The sequence below is a fragment of the Culex pipiens genome, chromosome 2 (genome assembly GCF_016801865.2).
Source record: "Culex pipiens pallens isolate TS chromosome 2, TS_CPP_V2, whole genome shotgun sequence".
Classification (NCBI taxonomy): domain Eukaryota; kingdom Metazoa; phylum Arthropoda; class Insecta; order Diptera; family Culicidae; genus Culex; species Culex pipiens.
The window spans coordinates 123,726,691-123,747,056 of record NC_068938.1 but is presented as its reverse complement, the minus strand read 5'-3'; the positions used below and the strand labels follow the sequence as shown (position 1 = coordinate 123,747,056).

General features: G+C 36.1%; 1 protein-coding gene across 10 annotated transcripts in view; it reads left to right on the top strand.

Annotated features, from left to right (window-relative positions):
- Positions 1-20,366, top strand: part of LOC120416662 (small conductance calcium-activated potassium channel protein) — a 441,654-nt gene that overhangs the window by 379,271 nt on the left and 42,017 nt on the right. For 3 of the 10 annotated variants that reach the window (XR_008212047.1, XM_052707816.1, XM_052707814.1), the window contains exon 11: positions 19,183-19,318. The exons of the other annotated variants lie outside the window; for them this stretch is intronic. Coding sequence is in view for 2 of the 3 variants with exons in the window: in XM_052707816.1 (XP_052563776.1) it covers positions 19,183-19,318 (136 nt within the window). In the remaining variant the exon portion in view is untranslated. The remainder of the gene's footprint in view (positions 1-19,182; positions 19,319-20,366) is intronic. 10 annotated transcript variants of the gene reach the window in all.

The following is a 20,366-nucleotide window of genomic DNA, read 5'->3' as shown; positions in this document are numbered from 1 at the left end:
TAATAAGATGGGTTTGGACACAAATTTGATCCAAAAAAACACACATATCACTCAAGGGCTCATAAGTGGCATTATAAGTGGTCAGAACTCGAGACAGGGTTGCCAGATCTTTAATGTTTTGGACTCGTTGGAAAGGTCTTTCAATTACCTAACCAACGATGGGTCGGATGATGGATCCGGACATTGTTTACATTCATTTAAGTGAGATCCGGCTTCAAAAAAGTACATAAATATCACTTAAGTGGTCAGAACTCGAGACAGGGTTGCCAGATCTTCAATTTTGTGGACTCGTTGGAAAGGTCTTTCAATTACCTAATCAACAATGGGTCGGATGATGGATCCGGACATGGTTTACATACATTTAAGTGAGATCCGGCTTCAAAAAAGTACACAAATATTACTTAAGTGGTCAGAACTCGAGACATGGTTGCCAGATCTTCAATGTTGTAGATTCGTTGGAAAGGTCTTTCAATTACCTAACCAACGATGGGTCGGATGATGGATCCGGACATTGGTTAACATACATTTTAATGAGATCCGGCTACAAAAAAAGTACATAAATATCACTTAAGTGGTTATAACTTGAGACAGGGTTGCCAGATCTTCAATATTGTAGATTCGATGGAAAGGTCTTTCAATTACCTAACCAACGATGGGTCGGATGATGGATCCGGACATCGTTTACATACATTTAAGTGAGATCCGGCTTCAAAAAAGTACATAAATATCACTTAAGTGGTTATAACTCGAGACAGGGTTGCCAGATCTTCAAAGTTGTGGACTCGTTGGAAAGGTCTTTCAATTACCTAACCAACGATGGATCGGATGATGGATCCGGACATCGTTTACATACATTTAAGTGAGATCCGGCTTCAAAAAAGTACATAAATATCACTTAAGTGGTCAGAACTCGAGACAGGGTTGCCAGATCTTCAATGTTGTAGATTCGTTGGAAAGGTCTTTCAATTACCTAACCAACGATGGGTCGGATGATGGATCCGGACATCGTTTACATACATTTAAGTGAGATCCGGCTTCAAAAAAGTACATAAATATCACTTAAGTGGTTATAACTCGAGACAGGGATGCCAGATCTTCAAAGTTGTAGATTCGTTGGAAAGGTCTTTCAATTACCTAACCAACGATGGGTCGGATGATGGATCCGGACATCGTTTACATACATTTAAGTGAGATCCGGCTTCAAAAAAAGTACATAAATATCACTTAAGTGGTTATAACTCGAGACAGGGTTGCCAGATCTTCTATGTTGTAGATTCGTTGGAAAGGTCTTTCAATTACCTAATCAACAATGGGTCGGATGATGGATCCGGACATCGTTTACATACATTTAAGTGAGATCCGGCTTCAAAAAAGTACATAAATATCACTTAAGTGGTCAGAACTCGAGACAGGGTTGCCAGATCTTCAATGTTGTAGATTCGTTGGAAAGGTCTTTCAATTACCTAACCAACGATGGGTCGGATGATGGATCCGGACATCGTTTACATACATTTAAGTGAGATCCGGCTTCAAAAAAGTACATAAATATCACTTAAGTGGTTATAACTCGAGACAGGGATGCCAGATCTTCAAAGTTGTAGATTCGTTGGAAAGGTCTTTCAATTACCTAACCAACGATGGGTCGGATGATGGATCCGGACATCGTTTACATACATTTAAGTGAGATCCGGCTTCAAAAAAAGTACATAAATATCACTTAAGTGGTCAGAACTCGAGACAGGGTTGCCAGATCTTCAATGTTGTAGATTCGTTGGAAAGGTCTTTCAATTACCTAACCAACGATGGGTCGGATGATGGATCCGGACATCGTTTACATACATTTAAGTGAGATCCGGCTTCAAAAAAGTACATAAATATCACTTAAGTGGTTATAACTCGAGACAGGGATGCCAGATCTTCCAAGTTGTAGATTCGTTGGAAAGGTCTTTCAATTACCTAACCAACGATGGGTCGGATGATGGATCCGGACATCGTTTACATACATTTAAGTGAGATCCGGCTTCAAAAAAGTACATAAATATCACTTAAGTGGTCATAACTCGAGACAGGGTTGCCAGATCTTCAATGTTGTAGATTCGTTGGAAAGGTCTTTCAATTACCTAACCAACGATGGGTCGGATGATGGATCCGGACATTGTTTACATACATTTTAATGAGATACGACTACAAAAAAAGTACATAAATATCACTTAAGTGGTTATAACTCGAGACAGGGTTGCCAGATCTTCTATGTTGTAGATTCGTTGGAAAGGTCTTTCAATTACCTAACCAACGATGGGTCGGATGATGGATCCGGACATTGTTTACATACATTTTAATGAGATACGACTACAAAAAAAGTACATAAATATCACTTAAGTGGTTATAACTCGAGACAGGGTTGCCAGATCTTCAATGTTGTAGATTCGTTGGAAAGGTCTTTCAATTACCTAACCAACGATGGGTCGGATGATGGATCCAGACATAGTTTACATACATTTAAGTGAGATCCGGCTTCAAAAAAGTACACAAATATCACTTAAGTGGTCAAAACTCGAGACAGGGTTGCCAGATCTTCAATGTTGTAGATTCGTTGGAAAGGTCTTTCAATTATCTAACCAACGATGTGTCGGATGATGGATCCGGACATTGTTTACATACATTTAAATGAGATCCGGCTACAAAAAAGTACATAAATATCACTTAAGTGGTTATAACTCGAGACAGGGTTGCCAGATCTTCAAAGTTGTGGACTCGTTGGAAAGGTCTTTCAATTACCTAAATAACGATGTGTAACATGATGATGTTTGGTTCAGTTTACTGCCATTTATTCATCTTCCGAAAATATGCGAAAACACATTTTTATACATTACTTTTGAACTACTTATCGAAACTTCAAACAATTCAATAGCACCGTATGGGACCCTAAACCAAGTCGAATGCGACTGGTTTGGTCAAAATCGGTTCAGCCAGTGCTGAGAAAACTGCGTGACATTATTGGTCACATACACACACACATACACACACACATACCCACACACATACACACACACATACACACACACATACACACAGACATTTGTTCAGTTTTCGATTCTGAGTCGATATGTATACATCAAGGTGGGTTTTCGAGCTTTTAATAAAAAGATCAATTTTAGAGCAGGATTATAGCCTTACCTCAGTGAGGAAGGCAAAACGAATTGGGTTTGACCTGCTCGAGATTTCCTAAAATTGAGCTGATATTGGGTATTAAGACTCAATACACAATTCAGTCCAATTATGGAAAGCGAAAAATTACATTTTGACCACCCTATTTAGAAGTTTGCATAAATCGGTCGTATCGATGCAGTAAAAAATTAAAAAAGATTTATACTTAATCTAGTTTGGTCCAGTTCAACCAAAGTATCCATTTGTAAAATGATTGCACAGTCTTAAAGTAGTTTTTCTAAACAACATAAACATAAACAAGAAAATAATTTAAAAAAATTAATTTGACGAAATCCTTCTTCAATTTTTCGCTGTGTAATTTCTAGACCCTTTGAATACTGTGACGCCTCGAAAATTGCAAAAAAAAATCGCGTTTTCTCACCACAAATCTCAATATTCAATGGCCTCTTCAAGGGTGCTCCCCATAACGGCGACTAAACACAAGGACTAGAAAATAACCGACGAGTTTCGCTTTGGCGGCTCGTTAACTTGGAATGTTTTTCAAATTGCTCAGTCAACTTTCCGAGTCGCGAAGAGAGCACTGCTGTCGGTCGAGCTTTCCGCCTCTTGGTGCCAGCTTTTTTAACGACTGTTGACAAGGCATTGATATAAATTTGAATTTAATTAAAACCAAACGAATCACACCAGGGCTGGGGGTTACTTTTTGTGAGTGTGTGCTGGATTTTCCAACTCACTGAGCGGAAGAATTCAATCCTGATGGAATTTAGATATTCGGGAAGTCAAACTTTCGATTTGGAATGCCGGAATGGATGTCGTCAATCACTGGGCTAGAAAGTGTCTTTTCTTTCAGAAGTAAATCTTGAGGTATTTTACTTTTCTTCGCAATTCCTCAAGTGAACAAATCCGTGCAATCAATCCCTTTCAAATACAATGCTGCCCCCCATTACGCAACGAAAGCCACCGCGACCCAGTTTGTGTGTAAAATTGCATCTTAATTAGTGTAATGTAGCATGAAAACAATTTCTCGTTCCGCGCTTCCTGGCCCAGCAGATGGTCCAGCGAAGGGCGACATTAGCATCATCAGCATCAGCTGCATTTGCATTGAGAGTCGAACCCATTTCCGAAGCACGCTGGGAAATTGAATTTCGCTGTGATCTCTAATGTACCGAGGTGGGTAATGGCGACATAATTTGGCATTAAACTTCGAAATAGTTGTTGCCAGAAAACACAGCAAAAATTTAGGGGAAATAGAGCCAGAATTTGTTTCAGTCTATGTCTTACCTGCATCAACGTTCTGACAGCTGTGCGGGCTAAGGCGCAGTCCTCTCCATGGGTTTGAATCTTGCAAGTTTATTTTTTTGTGAGCATAAAAACTGTACGCTTGGCATGTAATGTTAGATGTATTTGAATTAAGTCGTGTTTAACCTTTTTTTCTGAAATAATTTATGCAATTAATGAAAAGTTTTTCGCTGGAATGCACATTAATCATCCGGCACCCCTTTCTCAATGATAAAAACAAGAACAACAAAAACCAAAAAAAAAATTTACTATCCAACGCTATCAAAACCTTACACTCAAAACAAAACCCTAAAACTACAAAGCAACAACTAAAAGTCGGTTAAGTTTGACTTCCGACAGCTCGTTAGACATGAAAAAATAGCTTCATAACTCTTTCGCTCTTGCCAGCACAACTCTTCCCATCTCGTAAACCGACAGCACAGTGAGCAGAAAGAGCGCGCAAACAATTCACGAGACGAACTCCGCGTTGACGACACTAGGGCCAAAACAAAGTGTGTGTGTGCAGGAAAAGTTTCGCAAAATTTAGCGCCATCCATCCCCCACTCCGCTGGTTCCGTTGGTTGGCCCATCTTAATCAAACTCATTTATATTCATGTGAACGCGAAAAATATTTCATGACGGTGCCGTTTTTTTAGTTGAGCGAAGGAGACGAAAAGACAAACTAAAATTTATGTGTCACTCTGAGGCAATCAAGTTTTTTTTGCTGAATCTGATCAACTATTTTAAACTTGTGTTGATAAAATTTATTGCGAGAAAGTGCTGCCAAGTGGCCGATGAGAAAAAAAAACTAATTTAATTTCGAAACAATTCAGCTGAAACGGAAAAAGTTCTTACGTCGATCATCGAGGCAGGACACATAACTCACATTGCATACAACACGTTGCATTCCATTGCACCATGCAGCTGCTTCTAGAACTACACTGTGCAATACAATATTTAGTAAAAAAAAACTCAAATCAATCGATTAAATTGATCATAATATTTAACAATAGAGCAACGAAATCATTCGATTACGACCATTTTTGTATTTTCATTTTTTTTATTTGGCTTCAACATTTTGGGGACCTTCCCTACGGCAATTGGTTCACCCATACAAGGTTCCATACAATATTGGTAGCTGTTCATACAAAAATTCGAATTCCCACGGCGGGCGCTCTAAAATTCTTTGTGTAAATATGGGTATTCGGCGCCGTCGCTCCGTGCCATACTTTCATACACTTAGGAGCCCAGGGCGGCGAAGTCCTTGTAGATAAAAGGAAGACACTAGTGGTTGGTACTAGCAATGGTGGCCGACAGCTATAAAGTCAACTTCGTTTTCATACAAAAATGGTACGTAAATATTCGAAAATATGTAACTTTTGAAGCAACTTTCTGATCAACTTGGAGTCTTCGGCAAAGTTATAGCTATTGATAAAGACAATTCAGAAAAAATAGGTACACGTTTTTTTACGATTTTTTATTAATTTTTTTTACAAGAAAACAATATTCCAAAATCAGTTTTTTTTGTATGTATAAAACAGGGGTGCTCAAAGTTTTTGGAGGCCGAGCCAAATTTGAAGCTCATATAAGCTTGTGGGCCAAATTTACAAAATAAGTCATTCAAAAACTGAAATTACTTTATTTTAATTTTAAAAACTAAAAAAACTACATCTATCAGATGAAGTTGTTTGAAATTTCTGTTATTTTTACATAACATTAACAACATTTTCGTTAGTATCATTTTCGTTAATAATAATTCCTATAAAAACGTTACTTAATCCACCTTTAGGTGATTGGTGCCTTCCTCACATTTATGAAGAATTTTTAAGTGCTAATAACTTTTGATATGGTTGTCAGATCTTCAATGTCTTAGGCTCTTTAATACCTTTCTGACAATGTATAACATTATAGGTTTTCTGGCTAAACCACCCTTTTTAGAATCTTCCGGACTTACGCCAGTATCGTTTTTTTAGCATAACTTTTAAAGTACTTAACTAAAGTTGCTTATTTTAAATAGAGACCTATGGAACCCCAAGACGGATCGAATACGGTCAAAATCCGTTCATCCAGTCTAGAGATAATCGAGTGACAAATTTTTGTCCACCCACCTACACACATCCACACAGATAATTGCTCAGAACATGATTCTGAGTCGATATGTATACGGGTAATTCTCCGCCAACTCACACAGCAGTTGCCCCGACCCCTCTTCGATTTGCGTGAAACTTTGTCCTATGGGGTAACTTTTGTCCCTGATCATGAATCCGAGGTCCGTTTTTTGATATCTCGTGACGGAGGGGCGGTACGACCCCTTCCATTTTTGAACATGCGAAAAAAGAGGTGTTTTTCAATAATTTGCAGCCTAAAACGGCGATGAGATAGAAATTTGGTGTCAAAGGGACTTTTATGTAAAATTAGACGCCCGATTTGATGGCGTACTCAGAATTCCGAAAAAACGTATTTTTCATCGAAAAAAACACTAAAAAAGTTTTAAAAATTCTCCCATTTTCCGTTATGCGACTGTAAAAAATTTTGGAACATGTTATTTTATGGGAAATTTAATGTACTTTTTGAATCTACCCAGAAGGGTCATTTTTTCATTTAGAACAAAAATTTTCATTTGAAAATTTCGTGTTTTTTCTAACTTTGCATGGTTATTTTTTAGAGTGTAACAAAGTTCTAAAAAGTTGTAGAGCAGACAATTACAAAAAAATTGATATATAGACATAAGGGGTTTGCTTATAAACATCACGAGTTATCGCGATTTTACGAAAAAAAGTTTTGAAAAAGTTGGTCGTCATCGATCATGGCCGTTCATGGTCACCCGCGACAGACACGGACGACGAAACGAAGAAAAACGCAAAAAGGTGCACTTTATCAACATGTCACTAAAGTACTGTTTGATTGCAAATTTGATTTTACATTGAAAAATGAAGTTGAAAAATTTTTGCGACCAATATTTCGATTTTTTGAAAAAAATCTGTATTGATTCAAAAATTCATAATTCGGTCAAAGATTTTGCACAACCTGGAAATTTCTGAAAAGCTGGCATTTGATGTCCTCTAAAACACATTAAAAAAAAGAAAATAGTGATAAAAATAAGCAAAAAGTTAAATAAAAAATCACCAAAAAAAAATTATACCTTGTATCATTTTTTTTTTCAGTGTAGTCTATATCCATACCTACAACTTTACCGAAGACACCAAATCGATCAAAAAATTCCTTCAAAAGATACAGATTTTTGAATTTTCATGCACTATTTTTGTATGGACAGCTGCCAAATTTGTATAGAAAATTATTCTTTGGGCATACCGAAGGCACCAAAAAAATATCAGTCGGATTAAAAACACAAAAAAAATAAAAGACCGAAATCTGAGAGAACTGCTCTATTGATAAATGATGCAAAATGTCATCTTTGGTAAAAAAGGTACTCATAAAAGCTTGAACCAAATAAAAAAATACAAAAATTTCATTTGCAAAAATATGCTCATCATTCTTTGCAATTCCGGTAAACAACCTTTGAATTTGATTTTTTCATAGAAGCGTTTGTTTTCCTACTTAAATGTTTTTTGCCGTCAAGATGAGTGTCAAACAGTATCAAAAAATATTACACTCACATGGATGCAGAAAGTAGAAAAGTTAGTAGTTTTATAAATTATATTTCGTGTTTGTAAATAACTTAACACTAAACAATATCAAAAATCATCGCAAATACCGTTAGTTTTTTTTGTCGAGCTGTGTTTCTTTCTCATTGCATTCCTCTTGCCAAATACTAAATGTGCTGCATGCATTTGTACAGTTATATGATGCTTTGCAAGATTTCTTTCCAGCACCAGATGCAACAATTCATTAGGAAAAAATACTATATGCTTCCTATTTTCGCCAAAACTGTTCAGCTATGATTTTTAGGATGCATTTTTGCTTGTCTTCTTCTACAGTTTTGCCAAACTGGAATAGTTCAATCCAAACAAGGTTCAAACGCTACTTTCTTTTGCTAATAGGATTCAACTTTGCCAACCTACTTTAAACGAATAAGTGAAAGTTACCATTAAAGTTAACACCTGGCACGTTCCCCTGAACGCCAAACACGCTCACTTCAGGCAACTTTTCCTGATGGGTTATCAAATATTTTGAAAGGCAAGCGAACTTTCACGCCGGCAGCAGTTTAGATGCCTAATATTTAAAACTAGCAAGCATAACCTTGAAATCACTCCAACCTGACAACCCAACTATTTCGTACAAATCACATACAATGTATGGTGTGGAAATTTTGGTAAATTCCCCAGTTAATTGTTTTCCCCCTTTGTCGAAATGGGCTTTGAGACAGCTGTTCACAAAATTTAAATGTAAAACATGATTTTTACCCTCGTACACGTAAAAACGCTAAACAACAGTTGTTGTTGTTTTCCCCTAACACCAAAAACGAAGGAGACTCCCCCAAATTCCCCACACCACATGTTCGATTTACATAACCTTCAAGACCTCGCGGGGAGCTCGCGCATAAGATTCGAATCAAAAGGGTGCTGCCAAAGGGAAACGGATTTTGGGTGGGAAAATTGAAACCTACGAGTAAAATAGGGTGGAAAAAAGTCTTTCCAAACACTTCGGCTGTTGTTTCTTGTGGGAAAGGACGAACATTACTGTGGAAGGGCGAAATTGCGCCAAAAAGTGGTTGATCGGAGGAAGGAAAAGTCGATTTGGTTTTTATTTCTATATGCGGCAAACTATAAGTTTGGTGCCGCTGCCTTGAAATGGGTAGTTTTGGAAAACTTTTAACTTTACCTTGTGAATGGCTATTTCTTGAGTTATGCAAGTTTCATATAAAATTATCTATAGAGAGTATTTGATAAACAAATGATTTACATCAATCAAACCACAAATATCATCAGACATAATTTTTAGTATCAACTCCTCACACTTTATAAAAGCACTTTTTTTCTTTAAAATCAGTTCTGCTTTATTCACTAACTAACATTGCTATTTGTCGTAATAGAAAGAACAGAAAATTGTCTGATATTAAACAATCTCCGATGTGAAAATTTGAAACCCATCTTGGGTGAATCGAGACAGCTGACATGTTGTGGTACAATATTTTGATATTTTCAATTGGTTTCAGTTAGAACAACATAAATTTAAAATTTTCAAATTTCCAAGTACTTTTAAACTGTACTCGCATTCTAGAATCGCCTCAACCGGTGGATTTTTCGACAGATCATTCGCTTGTTTCCTTATACAAGTAATTCAAACAAAATCGTTTATTTTACAACAAAAACAAAAACTGTACAGAAACCCCCTTTAAATTAGACATCAATTTTTGATCACATTTATTTTTGTATAGCTTATTAAATGCTTTTGAATTTTGCAAACTGCTTCACGTTTCGAGTTTCAGAGAGTCCTCCGAGAATCATTTAACGAGTAAATCATACCAAAAATCCAATCTCAAATGAATCACTTGAACCATTCAGGCCTGATTGTTCACATAAGACCCAAAAACCAAAATTTGCAAAGCTAGGTTTCAATTCCCATACAGTTTTCATAATTATTTTCCCTTTCTAATCCTAAAAATACAGTTTTAACAAAACAAATCAGGCCGGCAAATGTTTAAGCACTAAGCTAATTTCTTTTCAAATCCATCAATTAAAAATTTATCGGTCGATTTAAATGTTCGGAAACACATCATGACAGTTTAAAAATCACCACAACTCATGTAGGGGCCATCCATAAACCACATAATTCCAGACACTCCCTCCCTTGAAATATTATGAGCGAATCAGTAAATTCTCGCATACTTTTTCGAAAGTCCTATGTACATATGAAACCCATGGCGCATTGGTTGTTTTGCAAAAGTATTCTAGGATTCAACTTTGTTGATTTGAAATAAACATGTTTTGTTTCAAAAAAACAATGAATATTTTTTTTGGGTACATTATTCAATGAGTTACCTCTGTTGGTCTGTGCATTAAGTTTTGTTTAGGTTAAATAGCACGTGTTTTTTTTTTCAAATTTATCATTCAAACATTTTATTAAAGTTATTACATTTTCACCATTGTCAATCACACTTTTCAAAACATCTTTGTGTAAATATTTTTCAAAAACACCTTATTTTCTTCGCTTTTGATTACACTGCTCTCGCATCACACTCTAACCTTTAAAAAACTGAATATTGAGATTTCAGATTTAAAATTTTCACGATTATCTTTCAAGTTCTTTAAGCACATGGTCATTATTACAATACGCTCATATTCTCAAGCTTTTGGGAATCCTTTGTGTTTGAGATTTTGTTTACTGTTAACAAATTTACAATGCAGATGTTTACTTATTACTATTTATTTGTTCCTTTTTAAACTTTTTTATTACAATAAAAAAAAATAAATAAGCAACCGTCCTGCGTAAGTAATAGTTAAATTTTTGATATCAAAAGATATGCTTTGCCTTACATTCATCACACAACACAACAGTATAATACCGATGATCTGCTAATAAAAACTTTTAAGCATTGTTTTTTTGGATTGTTAGTTACATATCTATTTGAGAACGTGCACTTTGTTCAAAATGATTGAATGCGTGCGTTTATACAGTTTCATGCAACTGTCACATGCGTGAAATTCAAATTTTGTGGTGAGTTTTTAATAATTTAAACCGACGAATAGATCACTGTTTTTTCTGTTGACGTATTAAGAACCGTGACCATAGAAATCGGTGAACTACTTTATTCAAGCAAAACAATGTAATTGGGTCAAAGCCGAAGGTTAAACAAAAAGTTTGTCCTGCTCTTTTCTAATGTAATGGCTTTGGTCCACTTACATTGTTTTGTCTGAGTTGATATATGCGATTCTTAAGGAAATTGGTCTATTTTCTTTTCCAATATCGCCACATCAGAATTAATTTTATCGAAATTATCAGCAGGGGCATTTAGATTTAAATCTCCGAACCAATAGAGTATTCTGGCTCGAGCCGAGTCGATTTTGGCGATCTCGAGACAAATCGACTCGGGACTTGAGCCAAAATTGCACGGAAAAAATCAGTTTCCAAAAACGCAAAATCATAAAATTGGGAACTACAATTGTTGTTATTTGATTTAGAAATTTTAACAAATTGCTAGTGGTTAATAATTTAATCATGCTTATTCACAATTTTGAGAACTTTTTTTCCTCCGTGTACATTAAATGCACTTTCTCAATCAATGTACTATTCAGGTAAATCTTGAAGCACAACTTAATCAACATGACACGAATATATAGTGACCATCGAATATAAACATTATTAGCCCCCAACGAGAGTTCAATTAAGCAGATCTTCGATATTTTTGTGTCATACTGTGGTACTGTTGTATTTTCTGTCAACGCATATTAACTCACAGCTATCTAATTTTGAAACACGAAAATACATAATACACTGGCCTTTTTTGATCTGAACTTGCAAAAGTCTAACTTACATTCGAATAACAGAGCTTCGTGTATTTTTCAATTACTAATGCTTTTCCATAACACATTAATTCATGCTACTAACCATCTTTTAAACTTGATGCATCAGTTTGGTATTTGATAATGCTTGTAAAGAAAACCATAACTATATTCGCTTTGTAATGATTTAAATTCCAGCGAGAAACTGTGACAAATAAAGACGGCCAGTACCAACATTAAACATTATTCGTTCTAAAATTTCTGTAGAGTATTTCTTCCAAATGCTGTACAATTGGCTTTCCCTGACAGTACCTTCCGGAAGAAGATAGATAAATCAGATGCGCTCTACTTGAAGAGCAAACCTCACACAAAACCAATCCCATTGATGCTCGAAAGCCAGAATCAGAAGCAGTGATAATTGGACCGAAACTTAAGATGCGTTCATTTTTTCGGAGAGAATAAATCGTTCCTCATTTCGTTTAGTTCATTTCAAGCATTCGGCAAATATCTGTATCTTAAGTTTGTCACATAATGCCATTTTTTTAGTTTTCGTTTCCAAAAATAAACATTCATCTATATTTGCAACCGCACTTTACTATCACACTTTCTCTTACTGTTTACTTTCCTTCTTTCTATATATGTTCAATGTTTTGAGCAGCTTTTATTGTTGGTTTTTACTCGTTTTACCTTCACTGAATGTTAACAACTTTCCGTTCTCTATCAGCCACTACCAATCATACGTACACATATATAAACAAACACACACACACATACTTGTCTCGATGGATCATTTGCTCACAAACACCCCAACAAATTCCAGAACAACATCAAAATCTTGCTCGAATTTATGACACACTTTGCTAACAAATGCGCCCACAAGAAACGTCAAACTAGCAAGTGATTTTCTTCTCCTATCTCTCTATATTTGCATATCTATGATAGAACAGTAACCTGAATGTTGAATATCTGTTTTTCAATCCTCAATCACCCATTCCATTTCTAATTATAAGTATGATAAAAGTATAAACCAGTTTTGTATTTCGTTTGAGCCCATTGAATATGTGAGATTTCATTTGTGTTGAAAAATGTTTAAATGGTTTGAAAAATAATTATTTAATATTTTTAGTTAAAAATTTCATTAAGATAAAAACGAGCTTTGACCCCCTTCCCATGAAAAAAAAAACAATTATGATAAACTACAAAATATATGTCAACAATATAGTGAATTCATTCACAAAATCAGGATATAATTCATGCGGGACTCACTGCAATATCCCACTTCTCGAAATCGAATCTTATCGAATGTGATCGTATTATTATTCATATATCCCATAAATACACAAAAGTCTCTTCATTGCCCAAAGTGAAAATCGGAAACTCTTCGCGTCTCAATATTCAATATAACGCCACGCTTCTCCAACAACAAACAAAAGGTCCCGAATGGCTCTGTGAAAAAAACAGCCGCGAAGCAATATTTCGGATTTCCTCAATCTAACGCGCCCCGCTCGGATGGATTTCGTAAACAGAGGAAAAACTTCGCCCAACTTCCTAAATCCCCCCGGCACATACGACAAACACACATTCACCGAACCTTAGCATTTCAATACCTCTGAAGCAAGAACTTCTTGTTTGTCGCATATCCTCACCGTTTCTCTAAAGAGCTTTTTCCTTCAGTTCTATGCTGTGTGGTGGATCCCGCATGAAGAGAGCATATATTTGCGATAAGTGAAACAGTGATTTTTTGTTTTGTGTCTCACTTGTCTCACAATTATGCTGAAAGACAGCAAAAACACAATCGTTAATCAGTCGAATGTTCAGCTTTGATTTGTTGTCGAAGAGCGTATAACTTTGATCGTAGAAGTTTGACAGAGAAACAAGAATTGTCTTTACCAATAGTAACCACAAGGAAAAGAATCTTTGCTAAGCTGCTTTAACCAATTTCGAGATGCAAACATACCCTCGAGCTGGTATTAAGTCTTTTCTATCGTGGACTTGTATACTTTTATATTAATATTATGCAACTCATTTTTACGGGTCGACACTTTTACGAAGTATACCTAGTAGATCTTACGCAAAATATGTAACGCTGTTCAAAATGTTGCAAAAAGTTACCAAATTTTCAACTTTAAAAATGAGATTATTTCAGCAAAACGAACAAAAAAATTAAAATGCATTTTAACCAAATTTTTACACGCATTTAAAGCTATAAAAAGTAACAAAAAACCTTTTTAAATACAATATTTGCCATTTATCACTACACCCAAACGAAAAATATATCTCAAAATCTGCAACAGTGAATTTGCTGCAGAAAATGTTATATTTTATTACATTTTTTGCAGCAAGCCCATAGATCATTTTTGCCCGCGTGTAAACACGTCAGCGATCTGCAGTTCTCACCAACACATAGAATGCTGGCGCGTCCCGGAGCAACAATCTAGAGAGAACATTATGTTCGCGCTCTGTCCCTCACCATTCATCAAGCGTCCATGGCGCGGTGGTAGCGTGTCGGATCAGCAACCTAAAAGTTGATGGTTCAATCCTCGTTCTGTTAAGGTTTTTTTTTCTGCAATACAATCAATCTGCCGTCGGTAATGTCGATAATTGTCGGTAACGGGCAAAAATGTCATACCCCTATATCGCAAAAAATGCATGAGGACAGTTTTCATGCAGATTCTGATATACTTTCATGCTGCCATGCATCAAAATCATGCGACCGCCGGTTGGGTGTAGGTAGGGGAAATATACCCTTTCTAATCAAACACCTATCTTCGTCATATGAAGATTTTGATACTCGATTAAAGCTCCAAAAACATTATTTAGGCTATAAACTCACCAGCAGGAGCACCGCCTCAAGTAAGCACGCAAATTTGTGCCATTTACTGGCCAAACCGATCAAATTTAATGCACTTTTGATCATAATTTCTATTTTGCGAGACCATTTCTCATCCACACGCAAGATCAGAGGTTGACTGCTTAACGAAAGTCGCCATCAATATCTTTTCACTTGCGTTAACGTTTTCAAAGCGCCTAAGATATGAAATTGTTTCCAACTACCGGCAATATGTTCTTTTGAACATTAGTTAGTTACTCACTTGAAAAATATTCCCGAAACATGTAAATAATTAGCAAGCGTCTTTTGACATTTGAATTTTAACGACCCATTCCAATCGAAGGCTCAAGAAAACCGAGCTAGAAGCGAAGGCAAATAAAGAACAAAGGGTGGCCACCAACACCACCAGCAGCGCCTGTTGGAGTGAGCCAGTGATGCCGGGAAATTTTGTCTATAAACGCTACTTTTCATGAGTGTTTGCTTAAAATTTTATCACAATTGGCAGCACTAAGCAGACCCAAAAGTGCGCTAAAAGAACTAAGCACAAAATAGATAAATGAGCGTGACCCAATGCATTCTCGTCCGATAAGAATACATTTGGGATTTTTTTTAAATACTTGTAAAAGGAATAGAATAACTTTTAGTAAAAGTGAAAATAAACAGAAATGTTCACAAAAAGTTGCTCTACTCGTTGGTGTACTTGGTTTTAGTAAATTTTAAGGAACACTCCAGATCATCCAGCATCATTCAAACACGACCGCTTATTAGGCTTAATGTGGGTATATTTCCCCTATGAGTTGGAATCAGTGAACATCCCAAGATGAATTGTCCAAGAAGAATTAGTTCAATGTTGAAAGAACAATTCCCCAGAATACCATTTCTCTGAAATCCAATTGCCAGAATGGCAAATTCCCAACCTAGAATGGTACATTTCCCAGAAATGTTTAGAGTTTATATTTTACGATAAAAGATATTCAAACATTCAAATTTTTGAGGCTGCAAATTTTCCAATTCTGAAATCTACTAATCATCATCTAAAATCTTCAAATCTTATAACAAGAAGGATTAATCTTTGTGAATATCGTTGTTCTTTAAGATATCTTCAAATTATTCGATCTCACTAATAATAGTTGAATGAATCTTTTTGAATTCTATAATTCTCTTAAAATTTGGATATTCTCATGAAATTTATCCTTTTTCTGGTAAAAAAAAAAAACAAAAAATCTGGAAAATGGTTAATTCTGGGAAATGCTTTTGGGGAGTGGTCTATTATGGAACATGTTTTTGTGGGTAATGGCATTCTGAGTGACAGGAGATTATTGCCGCCCAACTACCGCAGTGTAAAATCCACAAATTGAACTGAAATTCTGCGTTGATTTTGCTGTCAACTTGGTTTGTTTTGAATATTTTCCAAAAAGTCTGTTGAAAACTCTAGGCAACCTTTGACAACAGCCAAAAAATTGTTCAGCGGTTGTCATTTGGCTGTCATGCGACCATTATCTTGCGGTCGTATCACCGCGCGTCAACTCTAGTTAATGACGCCCGCAGTAATATGTTCGACAACGTTGTAGGTAACTAAATTTCAAAAAAGAATCTCACTTTTGGGAATAGGTGGGTGGAAGTATTTTTTTTAGTGAAAAAATATTTTAAAGAAGTATGAGGCAAAAAATTGCAACCAAAAATAAGCAAATTTAACGGAGAGTATTTTCCTTTTTAAATATTTAATTTGTGTCCACGCAAAGCCGAGATATTTGCATTTGAGTGAACGAAAAGTGACGAATTTTCAAAATTCTTAGTATATTAGCGTTTTGCCTTCCTCACTGAGGTAAGGCTATAATCCTGCTCGAAAAATGAACTTTTGAAAAACAGCTCGTAGACCTATATTCATGTATACCTATCGACTCAGAATCGAAAACTGAACAAATGTCTGTGTGTGTGTGTGTATGTGTGTGCGTATTCCCCTTGGTGCTCAAAATTCTTGCCAAGTTTTCTCAGCACTGGCTGATCCGATTTGAGTCAAATAAGTTGCATTCGATCCAGTTTGGTGCCCCATACTGCACTATTGAATTGTTTGAAGATCCGATAAGTAGTTCAAAAGTTATGTATAAAAAAGTGTCAGAGTTGCGAATCGGATCTCACATAAATGCATGTAAACTATATCCAGACCCATCACCCGACCCATCGTTGGTTAGGTTATCAAAAGACCTTTCCAACGAGTCCAAAACATTGAAGTTCTGGCAATCCTGTCTCAAGTTATGACCACTTAAGTGATATTTATGTACCTTTTTGATGCCGGATCTCACTTAAATGTATGTAAACTATGTCCGGATCCAACATCCTACCCATCTTTGTTTAGGTAATCAAAATACCTTTCCAATGAGTCCAAAACGTTGAAGATCTGGCAATCCTGCCTCAAGTTATGACCACTTAAGTAATATTTATGTACTTTTTTGAAGCCGGATCTCACTTAAATGTATGTAAACTATGTCCGGATTCATCATCCAACCCATCGTTTTTTCAGTGTAGTCCATATCCATACCTGGGTGCTGAAAAGACAGAATGCGTAACGTGATTTTCGAATGCTCCTCACTACTCCTCACTAATACAACTGCACTACAGCTGTAAACATAAACAAAGTAGAAGGCTATGTTCAAGCTCAAGCGTGACATTTATTTTTGCTGCTGAAGTGACTTGTTTTGAAACATTTTGGATCTGTTGATGTTAGACTTTTCGCTGACAAAATTAAGTACTTCGCGCGTGTTTTGTTCATAGACTAAACGAGGGGCAGTCAAAAGAGGCCTTTTTTGTTTTCCACGTGACGAAAAATTGCGTCAGAAGTGGGTGGAATTTAGTGAATCGTAAGAACCTACAAATGGCACTTTTAAATGTTTTAAAAGTTCGACGCCATCAACTTTTTTTTATTACTGACAAAATAAATTATTGATCAATTACAATACTTGTTATTTCTTGGGAGCTTTTTGCGAACAGTAAATTGGTTCCGCTTTGACAGTTCTAAATTGAGGCCGCTTTGCGGACGACTATTCAGTACCCAGATCCATACCTACAACTTTGCCAAAGACACCAAATCGATCAAAAAATTCCTTCAAAAGATACAGATTTTTGAATTTTCACATATCATTTTTGTATGGACAGCTGCCAAATTTGTATGGAAAATTATATGGACAAACTAATGATGCAAAATGGCTTCTTTGGGCATACCGAAGGCACCAAAAAAGTTTCAGCCGGATTAAAAAATACAAAAATTAAAATTAATGAAAAAAGACCGATTCCGTAGAGAACTGCTCTTCTGCCTTTTTTCGTTTGTTGACGTTTTTGACTTTTTTGCTTATTCAGCCTCCTGTGATCAAAACTTGATTTTAACCTTTCCCATACAATCTGCAAATTTTCCGGAATCGGTTCCAGAGTGGCCAAAGTTGTAACCTTTTGGCACTCATGAACTTACCATACGAACCCAACGCAACAAAGAGCACCTCGATCGAAGGTTCCGTGTTGAATTAATTCGCGTTCGAACAAAACCGTCGAAATTTTGTATACATATAGAAGATAGATAGAATTTGTGTCGAAACCCATAATATCACCAAATGTTGGTAAAAAGTGAGGAAGGCACCATCCACATAGGTGGATTAAGTTAGTTTTTTCATAAAACATTGACAAGAACGCATGTATGTTGCATATTTTTAACAACAATATTTTTTATAACATTGCGTGATAAAACATGATATCTTCTCTCTCTTTCTTTTTTTGGCTCATTTTGCAGAGTGATTTTTGACATTATTTCAATTTGAATAGCTTTAGTATGGTTGTTACGTGCATTTCTGAAAAATACTCAAAAAGGCACTTTTTTATTTAGGCTCATCGCCCGAGCTGTAAACAATTTTTTTTTGAATTTTCTGTTCTATGAATTTATCCTAATTTATAATTCTAGAGATGAGCATTAAGGTTAACATTAAGATTGACCAAACAAATAGGGTACGAACTGTAAAAATGTCAAACCATCGGGGTCAGATTTCGAGGTGCATTATATTTTTTCTGACTTTATTTTTTATCTTCTTTGATATTGTGTTTCATGTTTTACTAATTGTACCTTCAATATGATCGGAATCTCATTTATTCAATTGATCAAACGGCTACAAAACGAATATTAAAATCAACTGATAAATTAAGAGAAAAAATACGACCTTTCTAACACGTGATTGCTCGTTGTTTTATATCACCTCTTTTCTTACATCGTGAACACCATCACCATCACCACCTTCTCTTCTTGGCAAAAAAAAACCGAAACCAAAAAAAAATGTATAAAACTAAAAACAAATCTGTTGTAAAACCAAAACCTAAAACTAAAATCAAATTGAAACCAAAAACCGAACGACGCTGCCACCACCACCACCACCAACTGAATCAAATCTCAAAACGATATGAATATCTGTGTGCGTGTGCCATCGATGTCGTCACACACAAACACACACATGCAAACAAACGCAGATTCCACGACGAGGAACACGCAAACTTGCTAAACTCAATGTGGTTAACCGCGATCACGTTCCTCTGCGTCGGCTACGGTGACATCGTCCCGAATACCTACTGCGGCCGGGGGATCACGCTAACCTGTGGAATGGTGGTAAGTACAAAAGATTCTCTCCGCCACCACCACCACTACTACTACTACTACCAACTACTACTTACTCTATTGTGTTACAACACCCAACTACTACTACAACAGCTACAGCAACAATGTTCACTTTCACTACCACAATGGCAAAATGCAACACACTACACGTGCTTACACTGAACAGAATTGTGTCATCAAGTTTATGGCATTCTCACTACTACATTCTTACCTTGGACGAAGAGAACAATAACACGTTGCAGCATTCGAAGCAAGATTTAGTAGTTTTACTACCACTATTCTATCACTCGTTCTACTACCACTTGATATGGTGTGAAATGGAAAGTTTCGTTATGAATTTGGTTTGTTAGAAATATTGTTTAACTTTATTGTCATTCTATCAGCAACTTTCTGTTTTTACTACCAAACGTGACCACTTTTAGCAAACAATTCACGATCAAAAAAATCTTCTCAAAATTCACAGTGCACAAAATTACACCTACAATCGATTACTGGGTCATCCATAAACCACGCTTGAAACATTGGGTAGAGAATCTAACAGGTGTTTTCTGGATGACCCCAATTTAGTGTTTTGCTCTCGTGGTTTGGTTTTCACTTTGGTTGTGGCTTTTCGTTTCTTCTGTCTTCGTATAATTTCAACAAATTTATTTGTACCTTTTACAGCCCTGCAAACAAAAAAAAACTATTAGAACATGTTCTCCTCCTTGAACATTATTTTCCCTACGTTTAAGCCTATGTGTTGCCTTTGGTTTAGTGCTCGCTAACTCTTCCTAGGGTCTGTTCTGTAAATTGATTCTACAATCTCGGGTGAATGAGTTTTCCAATATGTAGGTAATTATGTAAGCACTTGGTAAACCGGTAAGCAAACTAGAGACGTTTGCAGTTAAGGCTCAAAGTGCGATGACCGAATAAAATGTCAACGCTAAACGCTACTTAGTCAAGCATAAATTATTTCGTAAAGGTTAAGGTTAGTGTGTGGCTCCAGTCGAAAACCTATGAGGGATGAGCAATCTTAAACTAAATCGTCAACTTAAAAACT